The sequence below is a fragment of the Tursiops truncatus genome, chromosome X, assembly GCF_011762595.2.
Source record: "Tursiops truncatus isolate mTurTru1 chromosome X, mTurTru1.mat.Y, whole genome shotgun sequence".
NCBI classification, from domain to species: domain Eukaryota; kingdom Metazoa; phylum Chordata; class Mammalia; order Artiodactyla; family Delphinidae; genus Tursiops; species Tursiops truncatus.
Genome location: NC_047055.1, coordinates 76,899,606 through 76,914,167, shown reverse-complemented (window position 1 = coordinate 76,914,167; position 14,562 = coordinate 76,899,606). Strand labels below are relative to the sequence as shown.

The 14,562-nt window shown below is 48.5% G+C and overlaps 1 protein-coding gene across 4 annotated transcripts; it reads left to right on the top strand.

Moving 5' to 3' along the window:
* Positions 1-2,159: 2,159 nt before the first annotated feature.
* PJA1 (praja ring finger ubiquitin ligase 1) lies at positions 2,160-6,974 on the top strand. Of its 4 annotated transcripts, XM_019949115.3 has the most exons (3): positions 2,201-2,309; positions 4,385-4,906; positions 5,474-6,974. In XM_019949115.3, the coding sequence occupies exons 2-3, from the start codon at positions 4,614-4,616 to the stop codon at positions 6,519-6,521; spliced, it is 1,341 nt and encodes a 446-aa protein (XP_019804674.1). In that variant the 5' UTR covers positions 2,201-2,309; positions 4,385-4,613; the 3' UTR covers positions 6,522-6,974. The 4 variants fall into 4 exon arrangements, with proteins under 4 accessions (XP_004315698.1, XP_019804673.1, XP_004315697.1 ...); XM_004315650.4 differs by having other exon boundaries at positions 2,160-2,309; positions 4,712-6,974; XM_019949114.3 differs by having other exon boundaries at positions 2,186-2,309; positions 4,718-6,974.
* Positions 6,975-14,562: the final 7,588 nt, after the last annotated feature.

The following is a 14,562-nucleotide window of genomic DNA, read 5'->3' as shown; positions in this document are numbered from 1 at the left end:
CAAGTACATGTGGGCAAAAGTACGTTTAATTCTCTGTACTCTTCTGTATGTTTGAAATATTTTAAATAAAAAATACATTATTTCTTGAGTACAAAAATACATATACATTAGATGAGGCTTATTAATTGGGTTGTGGAATCTCTCTATATCCTTGTTTATTTTGCAATCTATTTGCTCTATCTATACCAAAACAAGTGTGGTTAAGTCTTCTACTATAATTGCAGCCTTTCTGATTTCTATAATTCTAACAATATTTGCCTCATATATTTTGAAATTACTTTGTTTGGCATATAAATTTCAGTGACTATATCTTCTCGGTGAATGAAACAACCTGATTTGTTTTCTTTAATGCTTTTTACTTTGAGTTCTTGATTTTTCTGATATTAACGTTGCTACATGTCTCTTTCTTTATCTTTTTTCTTTCTTTCTAAAATTCCTTCCTTCCCCTCCTTCCATCTTTCCTCCTCTCCCTTCCTTCTTCTTTCTTTCCTTCCTTTCTGCTGGTATTTAACTGGCATATATATTCTATTCCTATTTCTGGTTTAGGTGAAGCATATAAACAGCATATAACTGGATTTCTATTTTTTAACATCTTTATTGGAGTATAATTGCTTTACAATGGTGTGTTAGTTTCTGCTTTATAACAAAGTGAATCAGTTATACATATACATATGTTCCCATATCTCTTCCCTCTTGCGTCTCCCTCCCTCCCACCTTCCCTATCCCAACCCCCTAGGTGGTCACAAAGCACCGAGCTGATCTCCCTGTGCTATGCGCGCAGCTGCTTCCCACTAGCTATCTATTTTACGTTTGGTAGTGTATATATGTCCATGCCATTCTCTCACTTTGTCGCAGCTTACCCTTCCCCCTCCCCATATCCTCAAGTCCATGCTCTAGTAGGTCTGTGTTATTCCCGTCTTGCCTCTATGTTCTTCATGACCTTTTTTTCCTTAGATTCCATATATATGTGTTAGCATATGGTATTTGTTTTTCTCTTTCTGACGTACTTCACTCTGTATGACAGAATCTAGGTCCGTTCACCTCACTACAAATAACTGTTTTGTTCCTTTATATGGCTGAGTAATATTCCATTGTATGTATGTACCACATCTTCTTTATCCATTCATCTGTTGATGGACACTTAGGCTGCTTCCATGTCCTGGCTATTGTAAACAGAGTTGCAATGATCATTTTGGTACATGACCTTTTTGAATTATAACTGGATTTCTAAAAACTAAATGCTAAAACTAAAATGAGAGTTTGCTTTTTTATTTTTAATGGGAGATGTTAACCCATAATACATCCTGACATGTTTGGATTTATTTCTGCTCCCCCCTTTTTAAACATACTTTCTTGTTGCCTCCCATCCCATTTCTGCCTTTTGTTAGATTTTTTTCTCTTTGTTCTCTATATTATTTCTTCAACGGTTTGAAAGTTATACATCCTATTTCTATTTTGTTGTTACTTCTAAAATTTCTTGCTCTTCTATTATGCATTTTATTCCCAGTAAAGAACAAAGCTTTGCTACTGTTGTGAACATAGGCAGTCTTTACATTTGACGCAAATATTAGAGATATATGTAAAGTGCAATTAAAAAAAAAAGATTTCGGAGTTCAGTAAAATTGTATAAATCCAAAAGGCATAGCTATAATATTTTGAAGAGCAATGCAATTACGAAAATGTGAACCCATGCTGTGCTGCAATGATTGATCATTTCTTTTGGACAGAGAACCTCGATTTTGTGATTAACAGCAACAAATTCTACTGTAAACAGTTCAATTTGCTTCAACCACCAGGTTAGACAAAATTCAGCTGACTGCAACCCTAAGTACCGTGATACTTCCACTACAGATCATAACATAGAACATAAGATAGGATATATTAATATCATTACTTTCACATCAGAATGAATCAGAAAGAATTTGCGGATTTCATTTTATTTCAAACAACAACAACCACCCAAAGCCCAGAACAGAAGGGCAAATGACTAAATGTTTAACATTTGTTAAAGCTGGCTGTTGGTTACATTTTTCGCTGTCCTTTTCTGTATCCTTGACGATTTCATCATTTCAAATGAAATAATGTTTTCGAGCCCACCCTGATTTGTCGAGAGCAGCTGCCGCCCCCGCCACATCAAGGGGGCGGGCCGCCGCGACGCTACAATCACTTCCGCCGCCGCAGTCGCGCCCGTCCCGCCGCTGTCTGGAGGGGGAGGAGCTGGAACCCCGGGAGCAGCGGCTCTGGTGGTTGTGGCGGTCGGAGGTCCGAGGGATCTTCTCTTTCCGAGAGCGTGCGGGGGTCGCGACTGGGTGAGTGAAAGGCTGTTTATTTCCTCGATTCCCTCCAGACGTGGCGGTGGGGCGAGTGGCCGGGCGTGGGGCGAGTGGCCGGGCACCGGCGTGAGGATGTGGAGTGGGGGGTGGGGGCTCTAACGAACAGATTTTCGGGCTCGCCCCTCGGGAAGGGGTGGGGCGGACGCGGGACCTGACCGCAGAGGGAGGCCTGTGCCCTCCACCGGCCCGATTTAGGGCTCCATCCTTCATCCCCCGGCCCCTTACGTGTGGCTCGGTCCCAGCTCGGGTGGCTTGAATCGCTATTCGAGAGGGGAGTGGTGGTCGCGGCCCTCTCCGCCTGTCCTCCCCTCTCCTCCTGCCTCCCTTCTTGGCCCCTCTGTGGAGCGATCCGTGGCCTTTCTTTCCCCATTTTGAAGTTGTTTTGATGAATGGTAAATGGTGAAGATTTTTAGGCAAATATATTGTTACCAGGAAAAGAATTGTCAGAAAAATAAATCATTCCCAGGGAAAAACTATAACCCCACACGCCCTTTTCTTTCTTTTTTTCCCCCTTGCCTGCCACATCGGTTTGGATCTACCGTTTGAGCCTATAAACGTTTCCCCGTCTCATTATGACATTGCGGACCCCCTCCCATCCCCGTGTCTCGCGTGCGCGCGCAGGGACACATACACGCACATGCCCGCACATACACACATACACGCACATGCGCGCGCGCTCACACGCATGCACAAAAACCTTCCATTGCAGCTGCCTTACCGCCGCCCCCCCATACTCAAGGTTCCTTCGTGTCCCCCTCCCCCACACATGCTTGGACAGACATGCACACACACCCTCTCACACACTGTCACACTCTCCAGTGCCTTCCCCTGAGAGAGACAGAGACAGACTCACACACACACACACACACACAGCCTCACACTCTCCAGTGCTTTTCCCTGCCTCTCACCTCCTACCACATACACACCTCCAGAAGCATCCCCCTCCTCCCTCTGCCTCTTCTTGCTCTGGTGAGCACACACACTACACACACACACACACACACACACACACACCCACACACACACCCTGTGGGCCGCCTTACCCCCTGCCTGCCACTTACACAGATTGCTGGCTCCTCTTTCCTATGCCACTTACATGCATACACACCCACACGCTCTTTTACATACCCCTCTGAGGTGCTCCCTGTCTGCTACCTATGTGCCTAGACAGCCTCCTTCGCTGGTCCCTGCCATGCACACACACTCACATAAATCCTTCTCCAGGGACATCCCCCTCTTCCTGCTCGCCACATCCATGCATAGAGACATTCTTTGATTGCTGGTGCCCACCCGCCTGCCCGCCTGCCATACGCACATCCGTCTCCAGTGCTGTCCCCATATCGATGCATTTGCTCACACTGACCCTTCTCCATTGTTGCCTCCCATTTTGATGAACACACGCACACAAACTCAAGGACACCCCCTGTTCAGTGCCACTGTACCCTTCCTGGCTTGCCACAGGCACATAAACACAGGCATTCCTCCCTAGAGTTCCAGCCATCACACATCGGAACCACATGCACGTTCTGTCTATCGTACGTACACATGCTCCTCTCCCCTGAAGCCACCCCATCCATGCCTGTCATTTTCATACCCACATCCAGAATGGGTCTCATTCTGCCTGACACTCATGCCTCTTCCCAGTGCCACTGTCACCTGCCCTTTCCCCCTACAAATACAGGAGTCTCTCCACTTCATGAGTGCTGGTCCCCCTTCCACCTGCCTGGTCCCCCTTCCACCTGCCCCTCTCCTCCTGACAGACACGTAGACACTCTCGCATACACAGTGATGGTGATCTATATTTTCCACCCCTATTCCAATTTGCATTGCTCCTGTATGTATACAGGACTCAGAAAAATGCAGATACCCCATAAAAAAAAAAACCCACAGCCGTCTTTCCTCTTCCCATGTTGGCACAATCCCAGTGCTTCACCTATCTTCCCAGCATCCAGTCACCCCTCCCCCGTCTTCTGTCGGATTCTCCCCTGAGTCTGGCTTTCCTACAAACCCAGTTTTGTAATTATTTTGCCAACATTAAAAATGTGTTCCAGGTCTACACCTGACAGTCACTGGAATGCTACTCCAGGCCATAGAAGAAAGTGAAACTAATTTTAAAGCCCCCTTATTCTTTCTGTAACCTGTCTGCTGAAGTGAAAATAAATCTCCCTGCTCCTTTATTCCGAACTGATTTGACCTTCCCATCTCCAAAGCGTGCGCAGGGAGCAGGAGCCTTTCCACTCAAGCCCCAGATGTACTGGAAACCCTCCTAAGTCAGAGCAAATGGGTCAGGAATCTAGCAAGCCTGTATGGCCCAAGCCAGCAGGAGGGTATCAGTCCAATACAGGCAGGAGGTATGGAAGAAGGCATGCTTATGTCAGTTTCAGGCCATCCACGAGCCAGCAGGAAAGGATTTCCGGCCAGAGAAAGACGTCATCCGAAGTCCCAATGCACAGATCAGCCCCCAGTCAAACCACCAAGAGGAGCCGATCACCATTTTCCACCACCCGTCGTAGTTGGGACGACAGCGAGAGCTCGGGAACCAGCCTGAATGTTGATAATGAGGACTACTCCAGGTACCCGCCCAGAGAGTACAGGGCTTCGGGGAGCAGAAGAGGAATGGCTTATGGACATGTTGACTGTTTCGGGGCAGATGATAGTGAGGAGGAGGGGGCTGGGCCTGTTGAGCGAGTGCCAGTGAGAGGGAAAACTGGCAAGTTTAAAGATGATAAGCTGTATGACCCAGAGAAGGGGGCGAGGTCTCTGGCTGGGGTGCCCCCACAGTTCTCTAGTTTTAACCGTGATGTGAGAGAGGAGCTTGACAAGTTAGACCCAGCCGCTACAGCACGGGGCTCTGCTAGCAGAGCTGAGTTCCTGCAGCCAAATAGCATGGCCCCTCAGCCATCTTCTGCTGAAGGCAAGGTGGTCACCAATGGCAACAGCCTGGAGAGGGAGAGACGGGAGCAGAATTTACCTGCGTGTCCCAGCAGGGCTCCTGTGAGTATTTGTGGTGGTGGGGAAAACACCCCAAAGAGTGCAGAGGAGCCGGTGGTGAGGCCCAAAATCAGAAATCTGGCAAGTCCCAACTGCGTGAAACCAAAAATATTTTTTGATACTGATGATGATGATGATATGCCACACAGTACTTCCAGGTGGAGGGAGACTGCCAGCGCTGATGAAGGCCACTCGGATGGCCTGGCAAGAAGAGGCAGAGGCGAGAGTTCAGGTGGCTACCCTGAGCCGAAGTACCCCGAAGACAAAAGGGAAGCCAGGAGTGACCAAGTGAAGCCGGAAAAGGTGCCGAGACGGCGACGAACCATGGCCGACCCTGACTTCTGGACGTACAGTGACGAGTACTACAAATACTTCGAAGAAGACTCTGACAGTGACAAAGAGTGGACTGTGGCTCTGCGTCGCAAGTATCGAGGTCGGGAGCAAAATCTGTCGTCCAGTGGCGAGAGCTGGGAGACCCTGCCAGGAAAAGAAGAGCATGAAGCCGAGCAAGCCAGAGTGAATGCCAGTGCCAGTGCCAGCCCCAGTGCTGGTGCCAGTGCTGGCAGCAGTGGCGGCAATGAACTTGAAGAAGTTCGAGGGCCATCTCTCCAGGAAGAGGAACGGGCAACTACCGAAGAAGGAGAAGTTCCTTGGCTCCAATACAATGAAAACGAGAACAGCAGTGAGGGGGATAATGATTCCGGTCAGGAGTTTCTGCAGCCCAGCGTCTTCATGCTGGACGGCAACAACAACCTTGAAGATGACTCCAGTGTCAGTGAAGACCTCGAGGTGGATTGGAGCCTCTTCGATGGGTTTGCAGATGGGTTGGGGGTGGCTGAAGCCATTTCCTACGTGGATCCTCAGTTCCTCACGTACATGGCACTTGAAGAACGCCTGGCCCAGGCAATGGAAACTGCCCTGGCGCACTTGGAGTCTCTCGCGGTGGACGTGGAGGTGGCCAATCCACCAGCCAGCAAGGAGAGCATCGACGCTCTTCCCGAGATCCTGGTCACGGAAGATCACAGCGCGGTGGGGCAGGAGATGTGTTGCCCCATCTGTTGCAGTGAATATGTGAAGGGGGAGGTGGCAACGGAGCTGCCGTGCCACCACTATTTCCACAAGCCCTGTGTGTCCATCTGGCTTCAGAAGTCAGGCACTTGCCCCGTGTGCCGCTGCATGTTCCCTCCCCCGCTTTAAGACCAAGGCTCTTTACTCCTGGTCTGATGATTTTCCCCATCTGAAATCCACCATACTGCAGGAGCCCTCTCCAAATTAACCATTGAAGTGAAGTCAATCAGTCGATTAATCTCCACCTGTCGATTCCTTGTGATTATTTCCAGTGTGAAAACGGTTGTGTACGATTGCATTGAAAAAAAAATCATCCTGTGTTTTAGAGGTTAGAAAGGGAAAACTAAACTTTCTAAATGCTACTTGAGATTGCAGTAAAAACATAAATTTTCTAACCTGAACGATGAAATAAGTTGCATTTGTTTTTTTCAGTAGAATATGTTGCTGTTGATTGTAATGTCAAGTTTATCTGTTAAACTTGTCCAAAGGGCATCATCATTTCTGTTGCATGTTATGGGTTAATGTTCCTGTAATTGCAGTGCCGTAAAAGCTTATTAAAATTCTCCTTTTGGTTTTACATGGTATAGTGGAATTGTTTGGTTTTGTCTAAAACGGTGGTACTAAGTGACTTTATAATTGATCTCTTGCATTTGCATCCCAAATAGGGTTTTTTGGTGTTCCCACTAGGAGAAAAACTTTAGTTTCACTGGAAATGCTGACTCCAACAACAGCAAAAGTAAGGGTAATTCTTTCTAAGTAGGGGTAGAGTGTATGGTTGTCAGGCTACTAAAGGGGCAAAGGTTGAGTGGAGGATACTCTGTCAGTCTATGAGAAGGAAAGAAACAGTGAGAAAGCATAGTAAAAATAATGATGGTAGGAATACATCCAATTGGAGTGTAGGGGTGAAGGAGTTAAAATCCCCTTTTAGAAAAAAGTAAGTCTCAGAGGAAGTGGGTAAAAAAAAAAAAAGCAGTATGCTGATTGCATACATTAACACAGTGACACAAAAGGAACAGAAAAATATATGCCAGACAAGTGCTACGAAAAACAGAGGTACCCACTCACACAAAGTGAACAGGTTTGAACATTTAGCCATATTAGCTTCAGATCTCGCTCTCTCTCTCCAATAAATTTACACTTGCAGGCACAGGTGAAGTTCTTCACCCGTCATATTTACCTTCCTCCACAGAGGTAAGCACTACCCAGGAAATTGTTTACTTCTCGTCTACATTTTTAGATGTGTGTGTGTGTGTGTGTGTGTGTGTGTGTATGTATTTGTGTACATATGTATGTATATGTGTGTGTGTATCTCCATAACCAATATAGAGTGTTTGTTTTTTAAATGGACATAATTGCTAGAATGTATGTATCATTTTGCAACTTGCTTTTTTTCACTCAACATTGCTTTTGAGATTTAGCCATTTTGATACATGCCTTCTAACGGCTGTATACTAAATATTCCATTGTACGAATTACCACAAGTTATTTATCTGTTCTCCCATTGGTGGACATTTAGGTTCTTCCCAGTATTTTGCAGCAATAAACATACTTTAAAGATGTTCCTTTGTGCACACGTGTGAATTTCCCTAGGGATAAGTATACGGAGGTGAAATTTGGGCATCTTAGGTTTAGAGCATCTTCATTCTAACTAGATATTGCCAAACTGCTCTCCAAAGTGATTGTACTAATTGATGCTCCTCCCAGCAGTTGGAGAGCTGTTTTCAGCTCCAACAGCTTGGCTATTGCTAATGATCAACCTCACTGGCAATCGGTGCCGTGTAAATTAACACGACAATGAAACCGATTGTGTCCATCAGAAAGCAATAGTTTTTCTTCGTGATAATATCTAGTTTGGGCTACAAAGAGAAGAAATGGGAGCACTCGTGCTGTGGGTGTGAATGTAAATGATAGCAGCCTTTTCAGGGGGCAGTTTGGGGAGTAGCTTGCTTTCAAAATGTAAAATGGTACGTGTCCCTGAGCGCAACTTAGATACATCGGTTGTATAGAATTAATACCGTGCAACAGTTAAAAACTGTATGTACTGATATGGAAAGATCTCCAAGACATAATGTTAAGTAAAAAAAGCATATTGTAGAGCAATATGTACAATCTTGATGTAAAATAAAACCTTACAAAACCAAACTATATATGCAAATGCATAGAAGTGTCTGGAAGGCTACATACCTAAGTGATGGCAGTGGTTACCTTTGGGGAGGGACAGGGGCTTCCAAGAAAAGAGTAAGGAAGGGGGCTTTTGATTTTTTTCACCCGAAATAGTCTGCTTGATTTTTTTTTATAATGTCAGTGTATTTTCGTGAATGTTAACAAAATAAGTCAAAATAGTTTCCAATTGATAAAAAATAATTTTTCTCTCGTTGCAAGCGTGGAAATATGTGGTGGAAGCCACAGTCTTTTTTTCCTGCAGCTGGTCAAGCTGCTATTTATAACTTCGTCCCCCACAGCCATTCTGTGTCCCCCCTTGGCCTTCAGCCAGCACCTCAGCTGTCATGGTGTCTTAGAAGTCTGCGACCTTGGAGGGCCCTTGTTGGGTAGCGGTGTGGTGGTTGGCCTAACATTAACCTTTGCTGTGCCCTAACTGGTACCACACAAGGAGATGTGTTAGGAACCCCCTTGGGTCCTGGTCGTCTTCCTCCCTGCTCCTTGTGGAGCGGCAGCCCCGATTTCCCTTAGGGTCAGCATTAGTACATCCACGTAAAGGGACCCCTCCCCAGGGCCCGTCTGAGAAGCCTATTGCTCTGGAGGGTTGTGCCAGAGGTGAGGCTCTCCTGACTAGGGACACCAACAAGGACTGAGACCCAGGCCCAGGGCCCAAGCAGCCTGAACTGAGACCTCAGTCTCAGCACATCAGACACTTATGCCTGTCTGGAGGTAGGAAATCAGAGGAGCGGGGGTCTTGAAGCATTTGCTCCTGCGCTGCTTTGGTGCTGAAGGTGGTGGCGGCCCAGGGGGTGGGATGTGACCGTGTCCTTGTCTGCCTGGTTCCCTTGTTCTTGCCAGTTTCTGACTCTCTATCCTCTCTGACAATTCCCCAAGCTCCGCCATTGCTTTCCAATAAAACTCTTCTGCTTAAATTAACTAAAGTAGGTTTCTGTTGTTTGTAACTAAGAACCCCAAATGGCACACTTGCCAACACCATAGCCCACTTTTGTGCCTGTTTTCCTAGTCATATGAGATATCCCCAATGACCAAGGGTCAGGTGATTTCTGTTTACAGTGCAGTGGACCCATTATTGGCACCTCCTGCCATGGTTCTAGAACAGCAGGCCTTGGGGACACACAAAGCAGTCATGTTTGAGGGTAGGTTATTTGATGTATCCATGGAAGGTGCCACCCATCACACTGGACGTCTTGGTTTCTGGACATGTTTCCTGGCTGCAGAATAAATAGCCTCCCATTTTGGCCACTGATTTGGAGTAGAAACCACTTCATCTTGCGAGAGAGCACCTCAGCTTCCTGAGGTGGTCCCCACAGCTGGCACTACAGCTGAGCCATCATAAGGCTTTTCCTGGCTCTAAGGCATGACCTTCTCTCAGCCCTCTGTTCCAGCTAGGTCCTTCTACATTTGTGTCTGGACCTCTGACCTGAAATGTCCCTACCAGCCCTGTCAATTCTATCAATTTTCTAAGAAGCCCTGTTCACATGCCAGTTCCTGAAAACAATATTTTATGATACCCCCTAGCTCCTTCCCTCTCTGCATCCCATCCCCATGAGTCCTCGCGGTCAGGAGCTCTCTGTGCCTGACTCATTTCCATAGTCCTGGCACTCAGTGTTGGGCTCAGAAGTGTTCAGCAGCATTTGCTGACAGGATGAATGAGTTCCCCAAGGTAGGCTCAGGGCAGGGGGTGTGTTCAGAGAACCTGGGAGGAGTCACAGGGATCTGGCCGGACCAGGTGCGTGTGACCCACCCCCAGCCTCTGCAGGCTCCGCCCCCCTCCTCCTCCCCTTCGTCCCCATCAGCCAGCCTCTCCTTCTTACACCTTCTGTCCCATTTTCTGTTTGTCCTGCTGAATCCCCAGTGTTTCAGAGGCTGTTCTTAGGCCCAGGGCCGGTGGCTAGGAAGTGGTGCTCATCTTGCAGATCGAGAAGTACATGGCAAACAGCCTCAGCACATCCCTCTTTGGCTTGAGTTGAATCTCTGACAAACGTGGGGCTGATATGGTGCTTGTCCATCTGCCATCGGGCCCCACCCTCTGGCAAGGCCTGGCATGGATCAAGCTGGGTGCTGGAACCGTTGAGCAACACTTCCAGCCTGCCTTGGCATTCACATCTGCAGAATGGGACTCTGCTGCAGGTTTCTGCTGGCCCCTGCATGCCTCTTGTACTATTTCCACCCTCTGGACTTCACTGTCCCAAAGAGGGTGGTGGAATGTTAGGCTTTATAATCCCTTCCATTTGGATAAGATTTCCCCAGACCTCTTCACATTCAGTGATGTCGCTGGACCCTCCTGTCACCCCCAGGAGGTGAACCATAAGGAGACCGAGGTTCGTAAAGGCAGTGGCAGGTCTGAAGGGAGAGCAAGAGTACGTGTGCGTGGAGGGGGAGGGCAGCAGGGATGTCTTCTCTGCGCCTGTCCCAGTCCCAGTGTGGTGAGGAGCAGGGAGGGGTCTGGTCCTCAGTGTAAAAGTCCAGCCTGGCTCCAGCTTGACCCCATTCAGGGGTGCTGGCCACAGGTACCCCAGCCTGCCAGCCTCCCAGCAGCTCACTGAGGGATTGGGCAAGAGCTGCCCAGGGGCACCCAGACAAGAGGGCACTAGGCATTTGGGTGGGAGGAAGAGGAGAAACAATACCCAGATCACAGAGGACTTCCTCCACAGCAGCTAAGGACTAGGAGATAGTAACTGCTTTACACAGCTGGAGGAATGCAGCTCAAGCAGGGCCTGGGAGCCAGCCTGAAGGAAGGTAGGGACTGAGCACCAAACCCATGAAGACAAATGTCCGGGGACCTAGAGGAACCAAGCCGAAGGCACTGCTCAGCTCAGACCACGCTTGGATTCAGCAAACTCTGTGCTTGGAGCTGGGGGTTCAGAGCTGACTAGTTTAGTTCAACAAATATTTATTGACCTTCCGCCCGTGGTGTGTTGGACCAGGGCCTGCAAGAGATGAATAAAGCTTAGTCCTTCCCTCAAAGAGCTCACAGTCTAGGGTGGGAAACAGATGTGTAAAGAGAGGCTTGCAATCTTTTGTGAAAAGCACTGTGTGGAGGCAAACATGGGGTGACTGGCAAGAGTCACCCCATGGAGGAAAAGAGCCCTGCTGGCTGTGCTGGGCAGGGGGGCTGGTCCTTGGAGACATCCTGGATGAGACCACTCCGAAAGCATGAGTTGGCATTAGGCAGATGAAGAAAGGAGGGAAGGAGGGTAGGATGGGTCCTTTCCAGCATTGTCTATCGGTGGGAGTTTCAGTCGGTTTGTTTGAAGGGATATTGAGTGAAATGTATTGACATTTAAAATCTGCACACTCTCTGATCCAGCAATTCCACTCGTAGAATTTCTCCTCCATGAGCAAAAGCACAAGGTTGTCTGTACAAGGATATTTATTGTTGCATCATTTGTAGTAGCAGGAGACTGGAAAGCATTTCAGTGTCCATCATTAGGGGCCTAGTTAAATAAATTATGACACAGCCATCAGATGCTTCACTGGACAGCCTTTACCCGGCACGAGACAGACCTGCAGCTAATGCAGTGTGAGAGTCTCCAAAAACCAAGAAGTTACAAGAGTGAGTCATAGAATAGTGGACACAGTTGCCATGCGTGTTTCACAAGAGATACATGCACATCAGTGCTTACTTGTACATAGAATATCTCTGGAAAGACACGAGAAATACGCACTGAGGTCAGGGGTGAGAAGGAGCCACACCCTTTATTATATGCCCTTTTGTCCCTTTGGAGTTTTTGTTAATTTGATTTTTTTTAACCATGTGTATACACGACCAATAGAGAGAGAAAGGAGGGAGGGAGGCAGAAGGGCAGAGACCTCTGGCAAAGGGAGCTGAATGAACAAAGGCAGGGATATGACATAGCGTGGTGTGTGTGCACGGGCCCCTGGGAACCAGAAACTTCAGCCGGAGCAAGCCTTACAGAGAGAAGAGGAACCACAAGTTCAGCTGAGGACACAGTGTGGGGCTGGCAGGTGGCCCAGCACCTAGAGCAGGTCCACTAACATCTCAGGTATGTAAAAGAGATCTCCAGATCGTATACGTGCATAACAGAGGAACTATCAGGAAATCTACCTCAACCATCATGTTAGCTAGAAGTGGTAGGATTGTGGGTAATTTTAATTTTCTTTCCCTTTTGAGGGCCTTTCTCAAATTCCCTTCAACAAGCAGGTGATCAGAGCAAACAGGGAAAAGCAAAATTGGAATGTTACTGGAACACTGACTCAAGGCTGGCTCTTCCTGAGGGAAGGCAGGCAGGCTGTGGGCAGCTGCCCTTGCCCTTCAGCAGTGCGGGCTAGCAGAGAGACCAGGGCATTTGGAATCAGGTCTGCGTCAGAAACAGTTTTCATGCTAATTCACTGTGAGTGGCGAGCAAGGCACACACCCTTTCTCGGCCTCGGTTTGCTTATTTATAAAATGGGACAAAAGAATCCCTATTTCATGGGGTGGCTGGAATGAGCAAAGGAAATAACAGAGAGACAGAATACGCAGTATAAGCGTAAGAGGATGGTTGCTGTTCGCTATCATTTCTCCTGGCTCTTTTTTCTGAGCTGGACCAGCAGGAGCCTGGGTCTCAGAAGAAAAACCACTACTCCCTGGGTAGAAAGAATCCCCCCACACACATCGTTCTCTCTTCAGTGACCAAGCAAGGCCGACTCCGGATGCCTGGCCCTGGTCTGGAGAAAAATACTTAACAGGAGTCCAACATTCCCTTTGGAAGCAGAGTGCGGCGAGATGGGGGAGGAGGAGGAAGTAAAATGTTTGCTATTTTTTTCTGTGCAATTGACTCTGCCGGCCGAGGTCCTTTGCTCACCGCTGTCTGTATGCACAGATGGCGGCTGAGCCCCTCTCGTGAAGGGCTTGGCTTCCTGTGGAGCGTGCCCACCCCATCCAGGCCCGCTGAGGAATGTGGGCTGGTCCCGGCTGGATGGGCTCTGTGTCTGCCCTGGCCCCTCCCTGAGCCCTGGCCTGACCCCTCCTCAGGCCTGGATGAAGGAGCTTCTGTGTCCTGGGGCCCCGCCTGATTAGGCACGGCTGCTGCACTGACTCCTCCCTCGCAGGCTGGGCATCGGGAAAGAAAAGCCCGAGGCTTGTCCAGAGTCCTCCCGGCTAAGAGAGTGGAGCTCCTCTGGGTCTGTGCGAGTCAGAAGTTCCCACAGGTCTCTTCGTCCCTAAGTGAAGGGGTCCCAGAGTGATACGTTCAGGCCGGCGAGGGGTAGGGGCTTCTCTGGGGTCTTCAGTGAAAGCCTAGACCATATACGGAAGACCCGTGGTCACCAAAGAAGTGTATCATTAGAGAGTTAAAATGTACCTTCCTCCTCAGCCATGTATGGGGGGCTGGGGTCTTTGTCTTTTCTGGTTTTTTTCTCTTCTCTGCGTTCAAAGACTACTTGTGAGCTCCGGGCCTTGAGTGAGTCACTTGACCTCTCTGGGCTTCAGTTTTCTCATCATAAAATGGGGACGATAACCTCATGGAACCGCTGTGAAGAGGACATGAGGGACTAGTGCAGTGGCCATATATAGGAGACCTTCTAGAAGTGGCATTTCCTTCCTGTATTTACTAAGCACTTCCTTTTGTGGAGCACTGAGGAATCCAGGCGAGACCAAGACGGTCTCTGCCCTCAAGCAGTTTCAGGGGTTCGAGTCCCCTTGGCCTCTAGCCCACGCTTAACCTTGAGCCCTGCTTCTGACCAGGGGATTCTGGCCTGTCCCCGCGACTCTGGCATTGCTCAGGTCCTGTTAGATGCCTGAGGCCCAGGCTTCCTCCTGACTCAGCCCAGCAGCTGGAGCCCACAGCCTGGAGACAGTCCTCCTTGGGCAGCCTGCCAACCTGCTACCAAATACTTCCAGAAGTATATCGCGCAATTTTCACAACAGCTCTGCAAAGGAGGTGCGCTGATCGCCAGTCTCAAAGATACCTGCTTTCAGGTCCTGGGTCTGCATTTCGCTTACTCTGCGATCTTGGGCAAGTGCCTTAACCTGTCTGTGCCTCAG